At 42.3% G+C, this 15,611-nt stretch overlaps 1 protein-coding gene across 1 annotated transcript in view; it reads left to right on the top strand.

Moving 5' to 3' along the window:
- The window catches only part of VIT (vitrin), a 115,756-nt gene that overhangs the window by 22,960 nt on the left and 77,185 nt on the right, over positions 1 to 15,611 (top strand). The window contains exon 3 of the mRNA XM_057743649.1: positions 7,403 to 7,468. Coding sequence (XP_057599632.1) covers positions 7,403 to 7,468 — 66 coding nt within the window. The remainder of the gene's footprint in view (positions 1 to 7,402; positions 7,469 to 15,611) is intronic.

The raw sequence follows: 15,611 nt of genomic DNA, 5'->3' as shown, positions 1-15,611 counted from the left end.
TTATAATACCAGTCATATTGGATTATGGGCCCAACCTACTGCAGTATGACCTCATTCTAACTTAATTAATTACATCTGCAACCACCCCATTTCCAATCAAGGTCACCTTCTGAGGTACTGGGGGCTAGGACTTCAACATGAAGCCCAACATGAAGTCCTATGAATTTGGGGGGGGTGGACACAATTCAACCATAATATAGTCAGAATGTGCAAGGTCTGTGCAGAGGGAGTCTACACGGCAGAACTGAGGACAGGAAGGGAAAGAGGTGACACAGCTGGGAAGGCAATGGGGCTCTCGGCATGGTGGAAGCAGACTGGGCTGGGAGTCAGAGGGAAGATGAGGTTCTGGTCCTGACTCCACCACCAACTTAGCAAGGAATATTCATATTGAGAGCACAGGGTCCTTCATTTCCACCTTGCCTTTCTGAGAGGCTGTCTCCACCACCTGGACTAACCTACAGGTTAGTAGGGGTAGACACAGGGTAGGATGGGGCTGGGGCAGGAGGTTAGGAATAGCAAGGATTTAACTACTGTAAAACAAACGAAACAAAACACAGAAACCCTGAGGCCATGTTCCCTGCATCATGGAACCAAGGAGAACTTGACCGTCCTTCCTTGTCTTGCCCCTCTCACCCTGCCCTTCTGCAAAACTGTTTTTTTGCTCAGGGTTGCTCATTCACAAAGCAAGAAATCACGAATTCCCTTCTCTATGTCCTTATATGCCCCTCCCTGGTATCTCTCTTATTCATCTGCTTGTCTCTATCCCAGGGCCATTTCCCTTAAGTCCCCCATAACCCTTTTTAGCACTGTGACAGCTTCCCTGCCCCAAACCCTTACCCCTCTAACTCATTTTCCACTGCACCCCCATTAACCTCCCTAAAGCCCATATCTGATCCCACACTCCTGACTTAACACTCAGTGTTTTCCCTTTGTCTTTATGATAGAGCCCTTGTCTCTTAAAGCACCTTGCTTGCTGGAGAGGCCTCTCTGATGGCTCTTGCCATCCTCTCCTGCTCTCCTCCCAACCACAGAGCTCACCCTGTCTTCCAGGGACCTGGGAAGTGCTGACCTTCTCATTCCCCTGAAGGTCGAGTCATTCCTCACTTCCAGGTGTTTGACGATGCCGTTCCCTTTCCTGGAATGTTCTTCCTCTCATCCCCACACACCCTGATGGTCCCCCAGGAAGCTTCCTCTGCCCCCCATTGGATCAGACCATCTTCCTGTGGGCTTCCCTGGCGCCCTGTATTGATTCTAGCCATGCCTGCATGGCATTCACTTCGTCATGAGTCTGGCTCCCCCAACACTGTACCTCACTGAGGGCGGGAGCTGGGTCTTGCTCTTTGTGGCATTTTCAGTTCTCAGCACATCTCACAGGCACTCAAGAAATATTGCTAAATAAATTATTCTCATCAGGGATGTTGGATTTTTCAGGTGTCAGAGTCTGAGTCTGTACCCAATTCCTATGTGTCTTTTTCCCCCACCCCAAACGATTCCTCAACACCTGCTGGGTTTCCTATAACTCAGCTCAATTCTGACACTATCTATCCAGAGATAGCATCAGATCCTGCAGGTAAGGGCTCAGTCCCACAAGACTGCCCCCCCACCACACACACACACACACACACACACACTTCAGATGCCAATTGCAAGTCGGGTTGTCACCTGTACTTCTGACTGACTGGCTATAAATCAGAGGTTCCCATGACCTCCCTCCTTGGGTTTGATTAATTTTCTGGAGCAGCTCACAGAACTCAGGAAACCAGTTTACTCACTAGATTACCAGTTTATACAAAGGATATTAAAGGATACAAATCAACAGCCGATAAGAGGTAAACACATAGGGTGAGGTCCTGAACAAAGGAGCTTCCGCCCCCATGGAATTTGGGCCCAGCACAGTGGGCACATGGAAGAGCACTGGTTCCTCAGTCTGGAAGCTCTTTGCACTCTCTCCTTTTGAATTTTTATGGAGGCTTCATTACAGAGGCATGATTGATTAACTCACTGGCTATTGATGATTGATTCCACCTCCAGCCCCTCTTTCCTCTTGGGAAATCAGATGAGACTGAAAATTCCAACCCTCTATTCATGATTTGTTCCCCTGGCAACCAGCTCCGTCATCTTTAGGGGATTTTCAAAAGCCACCTCATTAACATGAACTCAGTTGTGATTGAAAGGGGCTTGTTATGAGTAACAAGACATCCATTTTACCTTTTTGGCGCTGATTTCAGGAACTGAGAACAAGAAATCAAATGTTATAACAAAAGATGCTCCCATTGCTCTTATTGCTCAGGACATTCCAAGGGTTTGGGGAGCTGTTAGCCAGGAACTGTGGCCGAAGACCAAAATATATATTTATCATAAATCACAATATCACACAAAACCATCCAATGATCCCCCAAAAGCCCTCTTAATTAATGTCAATTAAGTGTTTAATCAATACATATTAGAGCTAGCATGGTTGCTCTAAATATGTTTAAATTTTGGATGTAGCAGAGTTCTACGCTGCCCACTGTCATAGCAGCACCACGTATAATCAATGACTGCACTTGTGGGGAGAAAGCAGCATAAAAAGCCTAAGGCTGCACCAGCAAATCTGCGTTCTCGTCCCAGCGTCTGCCCCCTCCCCCTCCAAAACTGCAGCTTCAGCCGAGATATCAATCTTGACCTTGGCTTCTTTTCTACAAAATAAAAAGATGACCTCCAACGCTCCTCCCAGCTTCAATATTCTATGATCTGAAGCATAATTTTGTGATTTATATGATTATAGAGAATAAGTTGTCCTGTCACTTCAGTGAAGCTCTGATATATTTGATGCTAGATGTTTCACTGAATATGTAACTCCAAATCAAAGCATAGGGGACATTTGAGCTGATTTAAAATGATCTGCTTTATAAATCAGTTTTCAGGAAGGCATTATGGACACTTAAAGAGAACCAGAGCTGGACAGTATTTAAAGCAGTAAAAACAGATTTTAATCAGGAACCATTGCAAAAGGGGAACAGAGACCTCAGAATTGTACTGGGCTCAATTCCGAATATAACAAGGAAAAGTGGGGATGTATAGCCAAGGAGCGGGTTGCAGGGGTCAGGGGATGGAAATTACTAAGAGGAGACATCAAGGGAACATGGGGATTCTTGCTAAAGGCAGACCAGGGTGATCAGATATCAAGGGTGGAGGATTGTCTCTAAATAAGATTCTTCCTAAAACTGAGTGATGCAGGCCCAACAAAGACAGACACAGAAGCCCAAGGTCAAAGCCTAGTTGAGCAAAGGGCTTAGAGGAGCCTAACTAAAGTTTGGTCAAGCAGAGAGCCCTTGTCAACACCACCTGAGTTAATATCTTAAGGGGCACTAAGGGATAGAACAAGAAGTTTATGGGCTAGAATGAGGCATTCCTATAAAATTTCTAGATGCATAATAACTATTCAATTAGTACTTACTGATTTGATCATTGGTTAGATGTTCTGGCACTTCATGCCTTTTCCTGAAAGTAAATGGATTCTGATTATAATTTATTACTGACAGGAAAACTGGAACACAAGTGCCTACTAACCATGCCAATGATTTCAGAAAGCACTTTTCATTATTATGTCTATATGGTTTCCATATGCCCAAATTAAAAAACAATTGTTTTCTTCTAATTAGAAAAGACACATTCTACATAAAACATAGAATACATATAAGAAATATACTATGACGTGGGAAAAATATAGAAAATATAAAATAGGAATTATAACTCCACCATTATTAACATTTTGGTATCTTTGTTCCAGGTATTTCTCTCTGCATATATTCTAATTTTGTGAGAGTCATGCTTAAGGTTAGAGCTGAGCACTTCCCAGGTCATTTAATCTTCTGCTACACATCATTTGTAATCAATGCTTAGGATTCGTCTATTGTTGGGACATTGCCAACATTTCATTATTTCCAGATTGCTATTAAAAATAATGCTGTAGGACTTCCTAGGTGGCGCAGTGGTAAAGAATCCGCCTGCCAATGCAGGGGACATGGGTTCAAGCCCTGCCCTGGGAAGATTCCACATGCCATGGAGCAACTAAGCCCGTGTGCCACAACTATAAAAAATAATAATAATAATAATGCTGTAGTGAACATCTTTTACATAAATCTTTGTCTATATCTGATTATAACTGAGGATATATTACTAGGTATATATTTTCTGGGACAAAGAAAATAAAAAAATTTTAAGGCTATTGAAATGTACTGCCAAATGGCTTTGCAGAACGATTCCACCTGCTTAGAATTTACAAACAGTGTACTGGACTGCCCCAATCCCAAATCCATGCCAGAATTAAGCACAATCGTGTGCAATATTCAGCACACGATATGACAAAACATCCTGTCATTTTGCTGTAGCCTGCATTTTTTATTATTAATGAGATTGAACATTGTTTCAGACGAACTCATTTGTATTTTCTCTATAAACTATCTGGATGACAATTTATTTAAATTGAATTTTAAAACAATTGCACCTCAGCTATCTTAACCATACTGATGGCCACAATAGAGAGAAAAAGAAAGAGAAGTAGAGGGAAATTTTTATTTGAAAAGATGAGTTCAATATTTAATTTGTTTTGAAATTTCAAGCACAACTAGCAAAAGGTGAGAACTTTTCGTGTTATTCAAAACTGGAACATTGAAGTTTTAAAAATTGAGACATTGCTGCAGAGTTGGTAAATCCTGATTGCCTTGGAACTTCAGACTCTAGACTTGATTTCCTCAAGGCCCCTAGACTCTAGTGGCCTCAGCGGCCAGATAACTAACTACTCCCATGGAAGGGCTTTCAGACCTGTGTTCTGCTTTGTACTTTGAAGTGAGCATCAGTCATCCATCTCGGTCGGTGCTCTACCCGCCTTCCTAAGAACAGGAACACAAGACTGATTTTTCTCTCACATATTCCGCACGCAATTCAGCATGTCCAAGGTAGAAAAGAGGTCTTGCTGATGAGGAATGAAGACTTGCTTCAGGGCACAAGCACTTCTGCAGCCTCACTGGCCAGCCTTCCCCTTGAGGAGTGGTTTCCAGGGAGCTTTAATTAATAAGCATCTAAGCTGAGGGGAGGGCCTCTGTGTACCACTGAAAATAATGACTTCATTAACCACTGCTGTAAAACTGAACCCCCTCTGCATGTTTTCAGCCTGGAGGGTCTTGGGCAAGCAAATACGAGTGATGGGGTGGTGTTACTGAAATATTTATAGTCTTAATGATACCAAGATTTATAAACCACTTGCCACAGGCACACAGCCCCAGAAGGACAGTATTTGGTTTTCCACCAAGAATTGATACCCAGATTTATTACTATTTCACTTACTCCCTCTACTTGACGTGCATCATTTTTTCTATATATTTATTTTGTACTTGTTTTTTAAAAAATATTCTATTTATTTTTGTGTATAAAATGAAGATGCAGTCTTTGGACAGAGTTAAATGACGCAGAGACTACTATAAAAATCAGACCTCCAGGACATTCACACCCACCCAAACCCCAGAAGTAAATAACACCTAAAAAATGTCTGCCTTCATTCTACTTGGCTAGGTGTTTCGTTTTCACTCAGTTCTCTTTCAAGATTCTGTTCTTGCAGGACATGGTATGTCAACTGTCCAGGCCTCAATTAGTGCTAATAGTCAAAACTGGGGATAATTCTTGAGCTACATCATTGGCACAGCTTAGCCAGTTAATCATAAGATAAATAAAAAATTTTTCTTAACAAACACTTGGTGACATTGTCACTTTTTCCTTCAAAGACAGTTGCCAATTCCAGAATTTGTTAAGTCCTGATTTATGTCTTAATCAAGCATCTGTGTTCTGTTAAAAAAAAAATAAACGCATAAAGTAGGAAGTAAAACACCCATTTTAATTATTCTACTGCCTCCTGTTCACCTCCAGAATTCTAACTCCATCCAGAAAGTGGGTTTCTCAAAACAGTGGCTAAAATGGAGGTAAGTTAGAGCAGTAGCATCTTTGGGTGGGCAAGGTAGAAGAATGCCTGGAGAGGAAGGAAGAAGCATGGAGACTGACTAGCCTTTTGAAAGGAAAAACATGCTTTTCTGTGTATAGGTAGAATTACTCTAGGTAAAGGGAAGTGTGCATTTTCAGACATTATCAATAAAAAATTGCTATGAGAAATTTTCACAATATATATCAAAAATTTAAGTGGGCATACCTTCAGACAAGAAATCCTATTTGGAATTTTATTTTAAGGAAATAAGGAATCCGTGCAAAGATGACTCTATGTTAAAACAGGAATTGGCTAAATTATGATACGTCCATTAACTGCAATATTTTGCAGGCAGTTAAAATTATTATGAAAGGAACACTAAATGACAAGAAAAAATGTTTCTATATATCCTTTAGTATAAATAAGTTTATGACACACTGTAAACCGTATAAGCATCATCAAATGTTTGCTTTAAAGTACAATACATACATAGACACACATAGAAAAAGCCTGAACAGATTTTACTTTTTGCTTTTGTCCATTATTTTCTGTAGTACTGTTTTTGTGTGTTTTTTATACAGTTCTACAAGGAATGTGTATTATTTGGTAACAAGAAAAATTTGGTCAATGTTATATTTTAAAAACACAAGGCTCAAACTAGCAATGTGAATTGAAATCTAAAGCGATAAAGAGCTCCCCTTTCCTCCCCTATTGTTCTACTTCCCCAAGAGCTGTATCCAGGTTCTGCCCCTGTTTCTGAGAAGGAAGCTCACCCACCGGCAGTCGGCCTCTGGGGGTGGCGGGTGGGGGGGTAGCACCAAGTGGGGCTGGAGGGACCACCAGGGGACAGTCAGGTCACACCATACCTTGTGAGGAGTCTCTCTCTTTTCCCCGGCCCCCCTCCTCCTTGTCTTCCCTTCCAGATGGTCCTCCTCTGAGGCTTTGTACACGCCCGCTCCTCAGGCCCCCCTGTCATTCCCGCGCCCATTCGCGCACCCGGACACGTGCACATGCGCACGAGGTTCTCCAGTCTTTTGAAAATTGGCCATTTGGAAACTCAGGGTGGAACAGAAGACAGAGAACAAGAAGGGCCTGGGTATTCATCCTACCTCTGTCATTTATTCCTGGGACCAAGCAAGTCAGTGGGGCTTCTCCAGACCCACGTTCCTGCCTTTGGAAAGTGGAGCTGGTGGAGATGGTGTAGTGAAATTTAGAGACGGCAAAACGAAGGACGGGTATCCGAGAGGTATTTTCTAAAGGCCCTTTCAGCAGAGGCTAAGAAAAGCACAAAGGGTACGTCTTCTTTCCCCAACCATAAAATAAGGGAAAATTAGTTCTACTAATGAGAATACTTTAACACGTCCTTGAAGCAAACATAAAGGTCAAAGAGAGCAAGCATTTAGATGAAATAATATTGATTAGATTTTTTGCATTTTCTTCATGCAGTTTTGCTGGTGACTGGAATACACTCACATAAGGAAATGACAAAGAAGGTTAAAAGGCCCAAATTCAGTAAGTAAAACTGCACCTCCTCACTGCTACAAGACTTGTGTCTCCCACATGAAGGACTGTTACACTTTTTTCTGATAATTTGGAAAGTTTGGGGGTTTTTTTTGTCTTATCTCAAGTACTTGCACTTAGACTAATTAGTAATGATTCTTATTTGTCATTTACTTCATTCCAAAAAGCATTTGAAATAAGAGTTCTTATTTTAGGGTAAATGTGTGGGCCCTCTATATTAGAAAAATTCAAAGTGCACATACAAAGACCAGGTGACACTACGTCTCTATGCCTAAGCCGGAGTAGGTATTTTTCTGCCATTGAAATACTTTCTCAATTCCCCATATCAGAAAATTCAGTCTGGCTAATGCAAAATCCAGCAAACCTGCCCACCTTCCAGGGTGCCCTGGAATCAGTGGGTAATCTCACAGAAAAGTTTCATACCCAATCAGTGGAAAGAGGAATAATTAATTTCATTTTTGGGTGATAGTTAAGGTTAGACAAAACAGCAGTTGTTTAAATAAGACTGAAGTTTCTTTCTCTCTCCTGTAAACATAGTCTGGACTTTTATGAAAGCTTCACAATCTTCAGGGACCCAGACTCCTTCTATCTTGTTATTCTGACTTTTCTCAATGTGGCTCTCAACTCATTGTCCAGAATGGCTACCCGAGCTCCATCCATCATGTCCACATTCCAGTCAGTAAGAAGGGTTGAAGAAGGGAAAATACTCACTCCCTTTAAAGATAAGTCCAGGAAGTCAAATACATCACTTAAATGCCATTGGCCAGCATTCAGGGAGAATAGGAAAGGCCTTGATTTCAAGCATCTACATGCCTAACTAAAAGTAAGGAGTACTATTATTAGGAAGGAAGAAAGAATGCATATTAGGAAAGAACTAGCAGGACAGGACATAAATGGAAAAATCTCACACTCAAATATTGTGAGTACACTGAGCTATCTGGATGTAAATTTGTAGCCTTGATGGAGGCTTGAATTAAGGTATATTTATGAAGGACCATAAAAGAAAGACTTTAGATCTATTCAGTGCTCTGTGCTCTCTACAAAACACACTTCTGTATAGGCATTAGATTTAGGTGACATAAATCAGCAACATGAAAATTTTGAAATAAAAGAAGTGATTTGTTTCACACGGGATTTTTTTTTTTTTTTTTTTTTTTTTTTTCTGTTCCTTTAAGCCCTTTGTGCGGGACTTCCTGTTGAAATGAGACCACAAGAGCAGCCATCCACAGCCTCCTACTCTGAAATACTAAAAAGGAATCAGCTGTTTATTTATTCCTGTCAGGACTGGGAGCCAAGAGAATAGGCCCAGGGGCAGAGGTGTGTTCAAAACAGTGACTGGGTTAATGTGGAGACAGATGCACCCCCAAGTATGAATTCCTTTGGGCTGTTTCCAGGATCTTCACTAACTCAGATACAAAAATCATGAAAGGTTCCATGATTACCCTGAAAACAGCTTTCAGTGACTATGAAAGTCTGTGCTAAACCACCCAAGGGCAAACCTCTTTGAGAGATCTCAGAAGGATTGAACTTCTGATAGGCTAAATTGTAACCTTATTCTCAAAATCTCCCTCTGATCAATACACTTCTGAATCAATACATGCATGCAGCCTTTTCTCTAATTAGAAACTCTGTCATGGTCGCTAAATAAGGGAGAAAAAAGATAGATACAATGAAGGTAATAAGATACTCTCAGACAATGGTGGTATCTGATTCTTTACCTCAGGAGTATTTGCAAATTGTAGCCTATAGCTTGAGGGCAAAGTAATTTTCATTTTTTCTGTTCAACATTGTCAATCCGCCACTGGGGCAGGAGACTGATAGCAAGGGAGGCACATCATTCATTCATTTGACAAGTATTTATTGGGTACCAAGTACCAGGTACTGTTAAACACCCAGATACAATGGCGATTGAGACTCAGATTTTGCCCTCACAAAGCTCAAAATCTAGAGAGGAAGAAAGATAAGTCCCCAGGCAATGATGATGTCTTATGTAAGTGCTAGGACTCAGGAGCTAAAGGTACTCCAAGAATATGGAGAAAAAGCTATACATCTGGGAGGGCTTCCTGGAGGAAGTGACACACATACACTGATATCTGAAGGCCAAATAGGGATTGACCAGGCAAACATGAGGAGAAAAGAGTGTTACAAGCAGAAAGAAAAAACATTCCCAAGGCCTGAAGAGCAGAAAGAGCTAAAAAGTGTTCCATATGACTGAGGTTTAGAGTTGGAGGCGAATATGTTGAGATAAGAAATGGAGGGGTAAGCAGGTACCAGATTGTGAAGAACTTGGTTACTGTGTCCAGGGATCTGCAGTTCATCATGAGGGCAATGGGGAATATCTCAGTGCAGGTTATTTAGGTGCAATTAGCAGAAATCCAAGGTCAATTTGCTTAAGCAAAAAAGGACATTTTGACAGGACATGAGGCATCTTATGGAACCCAAGGCAGGGAAGGCCGCTGGGACTCACTGGGCTGTCCACAGGCAGAAAGACCTCAAGAACTGGTGCCTCCACTTCTCTCTGCATGTCTGCCTCACTATCCACCCCCCACCCCACCTCCCACCCCCTGCTTCATGCAGACTATGTCTCTCAGTCCTGATCCCAAATTCCTGGGAGAGAAATTCTAACTGCATCAGCCTAGACTGGGAGGGTGTTTTTCAGAGAAGCGTAGAATGGTTAGGGTTGTGTTAGGGAAATAAAACAATCCTGCCAACAAAACCCAACAAAAATCCCTTTGTCCCAATATATGAAGAGAGAAGAGAGAGAACACAATGTATTAGTGAGTACGCATTACAGATAGATGTGTATACAGGTAGGAATGAAAGTACCAAGACTGGACAGAATTTCACATAAATGTATACAGTGAAGTAGAAGACCAAACAATTACAAATTCTTTTAGCTTCTAGAAAGATAAGTGCATGCACCTCCTGGAGACCCCTAAGCTTCTTCTGGAGGTAAGTATTTATGGATCCAAGGGTCAAAAGTCTGGAGACCTTGCACTCTCTCCAGGTGATTCCGATGCCTGGTAAAATTTGGGAACCAGTGGACCAGAGATACCCAAGATCAGGGCTGCTTACAGATGTGAATGTGAAATCATGGGTTCTCTTCAGTGCCCTCTGCCTCTTTCCTAACTAGCGCTTCATTTTCACCAGTGTTTATTCAGGACTGAAAGTCTTCAGCACCCAGAGGACTGAAGGTAAAATATCAAGGAGGATGTCATTTAAGAGTTTTGCTCAGTGGAGAGTTTACTGACACGTACTACACATGTAGCACTACTTTAGGCTCATGAGGATCTAGAGAACAGGCCTGATGCCATGAGTTGGCAGAGCCAGACTTGAAACTCAGGTCTCTGTGAAGCTCAACCCCAGATGCTTTCCCAGAGCTTTGTCCCAAGCTAGCTAGGATTTAGGAATGAAGTGTCTGTTGTCTAGAGGCAGATGAGGTGTTAAGATAATCAAGGGCGGACCGAATAGGAAATAAAGTAAAAGAGATGTGAGAACGTAGAAGAAATGTGAGAAAATAGAAAAAGGAGTAAATGCATGAGTGTCTCCCTTTGGCTTGGCCTGAGACCTGACGCCACACCAGTGCATCTATTCTGTCTGTGCATAGGGTTATTGTTCCTTTAGGTAATTGTCACTTTCTCTTCTCCCTACTTCTGCTTTTTCTTTTTCTTCTCAGCTCCTTTTCCTTCTTTCTATTTCTTGGGTCTACCCATGATCACCAGGGGCCCTTATGGATGTTGCTTAGATCCGCTGGAGGCCCTGTGGACCAAGAAGGTAGGACATGTTGAAAACAGTCTCCCTGGGTGGTTTTGCAAAAGGGAAAGCAAAGATGGAAAAAAAAAAAAAAGGAAATGGGACTTGTTCTTACAGTTCTACTTCTCCCACCCATACATGACTATTCATTCCAAGCTAGTATTCTGCTCTCACGTAAACAGTTGTATTGGATACAATTTTATTCTGCCACTTGGCTTATCACATCATCTTATTTTCTAAATCAAATCAAGTCTGACTCCAAACTATCAATTGCCAGGGGCTGAGAAATTAAAATTCCATCATTATAGGGGCTTCCTCCCTCCCAGCTCCAGTCCTTGGAAACCTTGTGCAACCTACAACATTCAGGGAGCACTGCTCAGGGTGCAAGCCCGTGTTACTCCTGGAAGTTGAGCAGCTCCATTGTTTCCTGAATGGTGGGATCTTGGCAAATTGTGGGGAAGCCCCATGCCTAAGGTTCTACCCAGAGGGGCACACACCAGGTACTATTCCAAAGCGATGCTCATCCAAGGTAGCTGCTAGCGAACAGGGGCATTTCCCTTACTGGGACCTACCTCCCCACTCCCACCTTCCCAGTCTTGGAAGTGCTGATTTTCTCTCCATCACTCTTTGAGCTGACCAAGCCCAATCCCCTCAAACAAGGAGGATTCAGAGTACTTTCCAAAGCCTTGAGGGAGAGTTGCCTGGCAACCCCTGCCCTCTCTCTTACAACCTTGAGCTCCAGAGATAGGACAACACAACAGTCTGAGTACCCTCTTAGAATAGTAAGGAGCAAAATACAATTAGAATAAGTTAATGTCTCAGTAAATTAGTCTGCTGTATGGTGCAGGATAAATTTTACTATACTGTACAAAATGAGAGTTTTACCAAGCTTTTTTTTTTTTTTTTCACAAAGGTGACTTTTTCAAGGCTCTCATTTTCCTGCTATGTTTTGGAGCCATAGATCTGACCTTACCCACAGGCACCGCACTGGTATATTTAGTCAGCATAAACCTACTCAAGCAGGTTCTAACAAACAACCAAAATGTGGTTGCATTTTTCTTGATTGTTGAAGGCTACAAATAATGGTTGAAGGATTTAGGTGTGTTCATAAAACTCTTCTCCTACGGCAGTCGAGATACCTTATGGATTTTAAGGATTAACTTCATTTATGTGTAGATTCCATATTAAAAAAGGCTGCTTTTCAACTCATGAACCTTTCAGCCCATACTGTAAAAATACATCATATGTTTCCCCATAAATTATGTCCACCAACAACTCTAGAACAATCCCTGCCTGGCAGAGTGTCTGTGCTAGAGAGAGCAAAGCTTTGAAGTTGTAAAATCTCCTCAATAGCTTTCCTACATGTAAGGAAGCCCCAGAAGAGCTCCAGAAGCAATGGCCTTAGTCTGAAGTGGGATTAGAGGACATACTGTTACACAGGTGAGAGCCGTGATGATTAACTCTGACACAGTATTGCCTGCAAAGTCTCTGAGCACCCGATCTTGTGCAAGGTAAAATAAAATTCTGCAAAGGAAAGCCTTCCTGGAACCAACACCCATTGCCAACACACAAAAAACCAATATAGATCGCTCCTGTGTACACCATACTTCCTCTACTTATTGCACATTAGTATAAGAGCTTTTTTATACAATTTACCCAACTAGGCCAAAAGCACCATGAAGACACAATTAGTGCTCATTAGGTATTTGTTGGATGGATGGACAAATGAACAACAACAATAAAACAAAACAAAGCAAATGTGGTAAATAAAAATTAAATAAAATTAAAATAAAATAAATAAATAAAAATAAAGCAAAATGTGGTAAACACTACAAAAGAATAGCAAGGGGTATACAGTAGGATTCATACTGGTTTCCTGAAGGAGCATTTAAGGCAGGGCATGAAAACTAAGTGGAATTTTACAGGTAGAGGTAGGTGGGAAGGCTTTCTAGGTGGATTAAGCCCAGATGTGATGGGGAAAATGGGGTCAGGAAACAATGAGTGGTGAGATTAGGTTTAAGTGTTGGGGAGATGCAGCTGGAAGGTGGGTTAGGACTAGGCAATGCCAGTGTGATAAGCTTTGCTCTCTGCCATTCTTTAGAGGGTGGGGTCCCCTGAGAGTGTTCTGAGTGGGAAATCTACACAACAAAGACAAGAATCAGCAAGATAAACAACAGCAAGATCCCGCCCCCCCACCCCCACCCCGCAGGCAGTGAAGCTGCATTCTGAAATATTTCCATTACACTGGAATCCGTTGAAATAGTCTTATCCTGGGGTGAAATGTATAACCTTTAATTCACATAGTTCTCTCCAATAAGTTAACCTTAATACCATGTAAGGCATGGAAAGATTTTTGCAATCAACCTTGAAAGGGTGGATAATTCCCAGATGTACTGCCTCAGCATGAAGAGGTAATTGTTCTGGGACTTGGTTACCGAGCTCATTGGACACTGTTGAAGACATACAGCTCCGTGACTGTAGGATTTGCGTATAACACGCACACAGCTTCACTGGGCTCAGGTGTCGTTAGCTGTAGCCACTTGAAGGAACCCCCAGTGTTTGCTTGCTCCTTAGACACTTGGTACCAACACCAGTCTGTTCTCCACACGGATGGGTATGTGTGCCCTTTCTCAGACCATGGAAAAGCAACAGGATTGACTTTCTAGTCCTCCTTCTGGTGTGTGGGTGAGAAGGGAGGGCGATTCTTTCTGTGTTGCAGACTTTTAGTTGAATAAACTCTACCATGGCGATTCTCAGAAATAACAGGCAAACAATGCAAGGAAAGTTGCACTAGAAGAGTTGCCTTGCAGGTGTTTGGGAATAAATGCACAGATGTGTACAGACGCACACACACAGAGACATGCACACAAACACACCCAGACAGACAACATGTTACAAGAGAGAGCGGGAATCACCCACTGGTGGTGGTCAGTGATCTTCAAGTCCAGAAAAGGCTTGTAGGGTTAGAGGAGGGAAGCAACAGTTTAACTCCTTCTCTTCAGAGACGTTACTGGAAGAAGCAACCAGGCAGAGCTGGCACGGCTTTGCGTCTGGAGCCAGAGGGCCCGAGTCCAGGGCCTAACTCTGCCGTTGACCTGGTACCTGAGCTTGAACAAGTAGCCTTCTCTCTCTGGAAGGTGAGGGCAATATGCCTCTCGGGGTTTTGTGAGAGGCAAGTGAAAATGTGTGTATTATGGTCCTTTCTAAATTAAAAGTAGGTTTTTTTTAGGGCTTCCCCCAGCAGTCCAGTGGTTAGGACTCTGCGCTTCCACGCGGTTCCATCCCCCATCAGGGAACTAACATCCCACGTGCTGCACTGCAGGCCAACATTTTTAAAATTTTTTAAATGTATGTTATTTTTAGACACACAAACTTCTGCAGCTGCCCAAAAGCTGTGTCACCACAGGTACACTAACCTCTGTTACCCCATCACTCCCTCATCTGTGGTGTATGGATGAAGGTATTCTCTCAAGGCTGGCAAAAACGCTGGCGAGAAGGACCAACCTTTATAGGCTTTTTGACGTGCTTAAAGCTGGAGCTTGGAATTATCGGTTGAGGCAAGTGTCCTTTACTAGGTTTGTCTTTATAAACTGTTTTCATCACACGTCCTAGGTTTCCCTCAACTGTTGCTTGATCTAGTCTTCCTGAGAAATCTTTTATGACCACGGGAAAATATTTACCCCCAATACTGCACATCTTTTTGGCAAAAGCTTGGCGCAGAGGAGAATGTCGTATAGTATTGGAATCAGACATATCTGGGTTCAGATCCAGCCCCGCCCTTGTCTAAAGCTGTAGTTTCATCATCTAGAGTGATGTCATCCCAGGGTTCACTTGGCCACCATGGCTCCTCAGATGTCAGATTAAACCTGTGTAAACACCAATTCTACAATCTTTTCAAATGTCTGGGGTTCTCCCCATGATTTCTGGAGAATCTACACCATACTTCCTTATGATTTTTTCTACGTAACCACTCTTGTGTTCCCATGGCCTTCCTCTTCCTGCTCTGCTTTGTGACTCAGCTACTTTACTAGGTCCTAAAAAAACCAAACCAAAACAAAAAAAACTTGCCTGCATCTAACATTTTATCAGATTTCAGAAACTTTACTACACATTTTCAAGGATCAACAGGAGGGGTCAGCTCATGGAGTGCACAATCGTCTTCCACCAGCACCTCATTCTGCCCACACCCTCTCTCCCTTACCATCTCATGTCCCCTCCTCTCTCTCCTGTATAACAAGCCCAGTTTACAGGTAGAGTCTTCTCCTTGCCTCTCTGAACAGTTCAGCCCACACACAGGCCCTTGGAAGCTCAGCCTCCATCCCAAGTAGGCTTGTCAAGAAATTTCTTCTACTTTTATAGGCAGAAAACGGGACAAGAGAGT

Source organism: Hippopotamus amphibius, chromosome 7 (genome assembly GCF_030028045.1).
Source record: "Hippopotamus amphibius kiboko isolate mHipAmp2 chromosome 7, mHipAmp2.hap2, whole genome shotgun sequence".
NCBI classification, from domain to species: Eukaryota; Metazoa; Chordata; class Mammalia; order Artiodactyla; family Hippopotamidae; genus Hippopotamus; species Hippopotamus amphibius.
The sequence above is the reverse complement of the archived record's forward strand: the minus strand, read 5'-3'. Positions and strand labels throughout refer to the sequence as shown.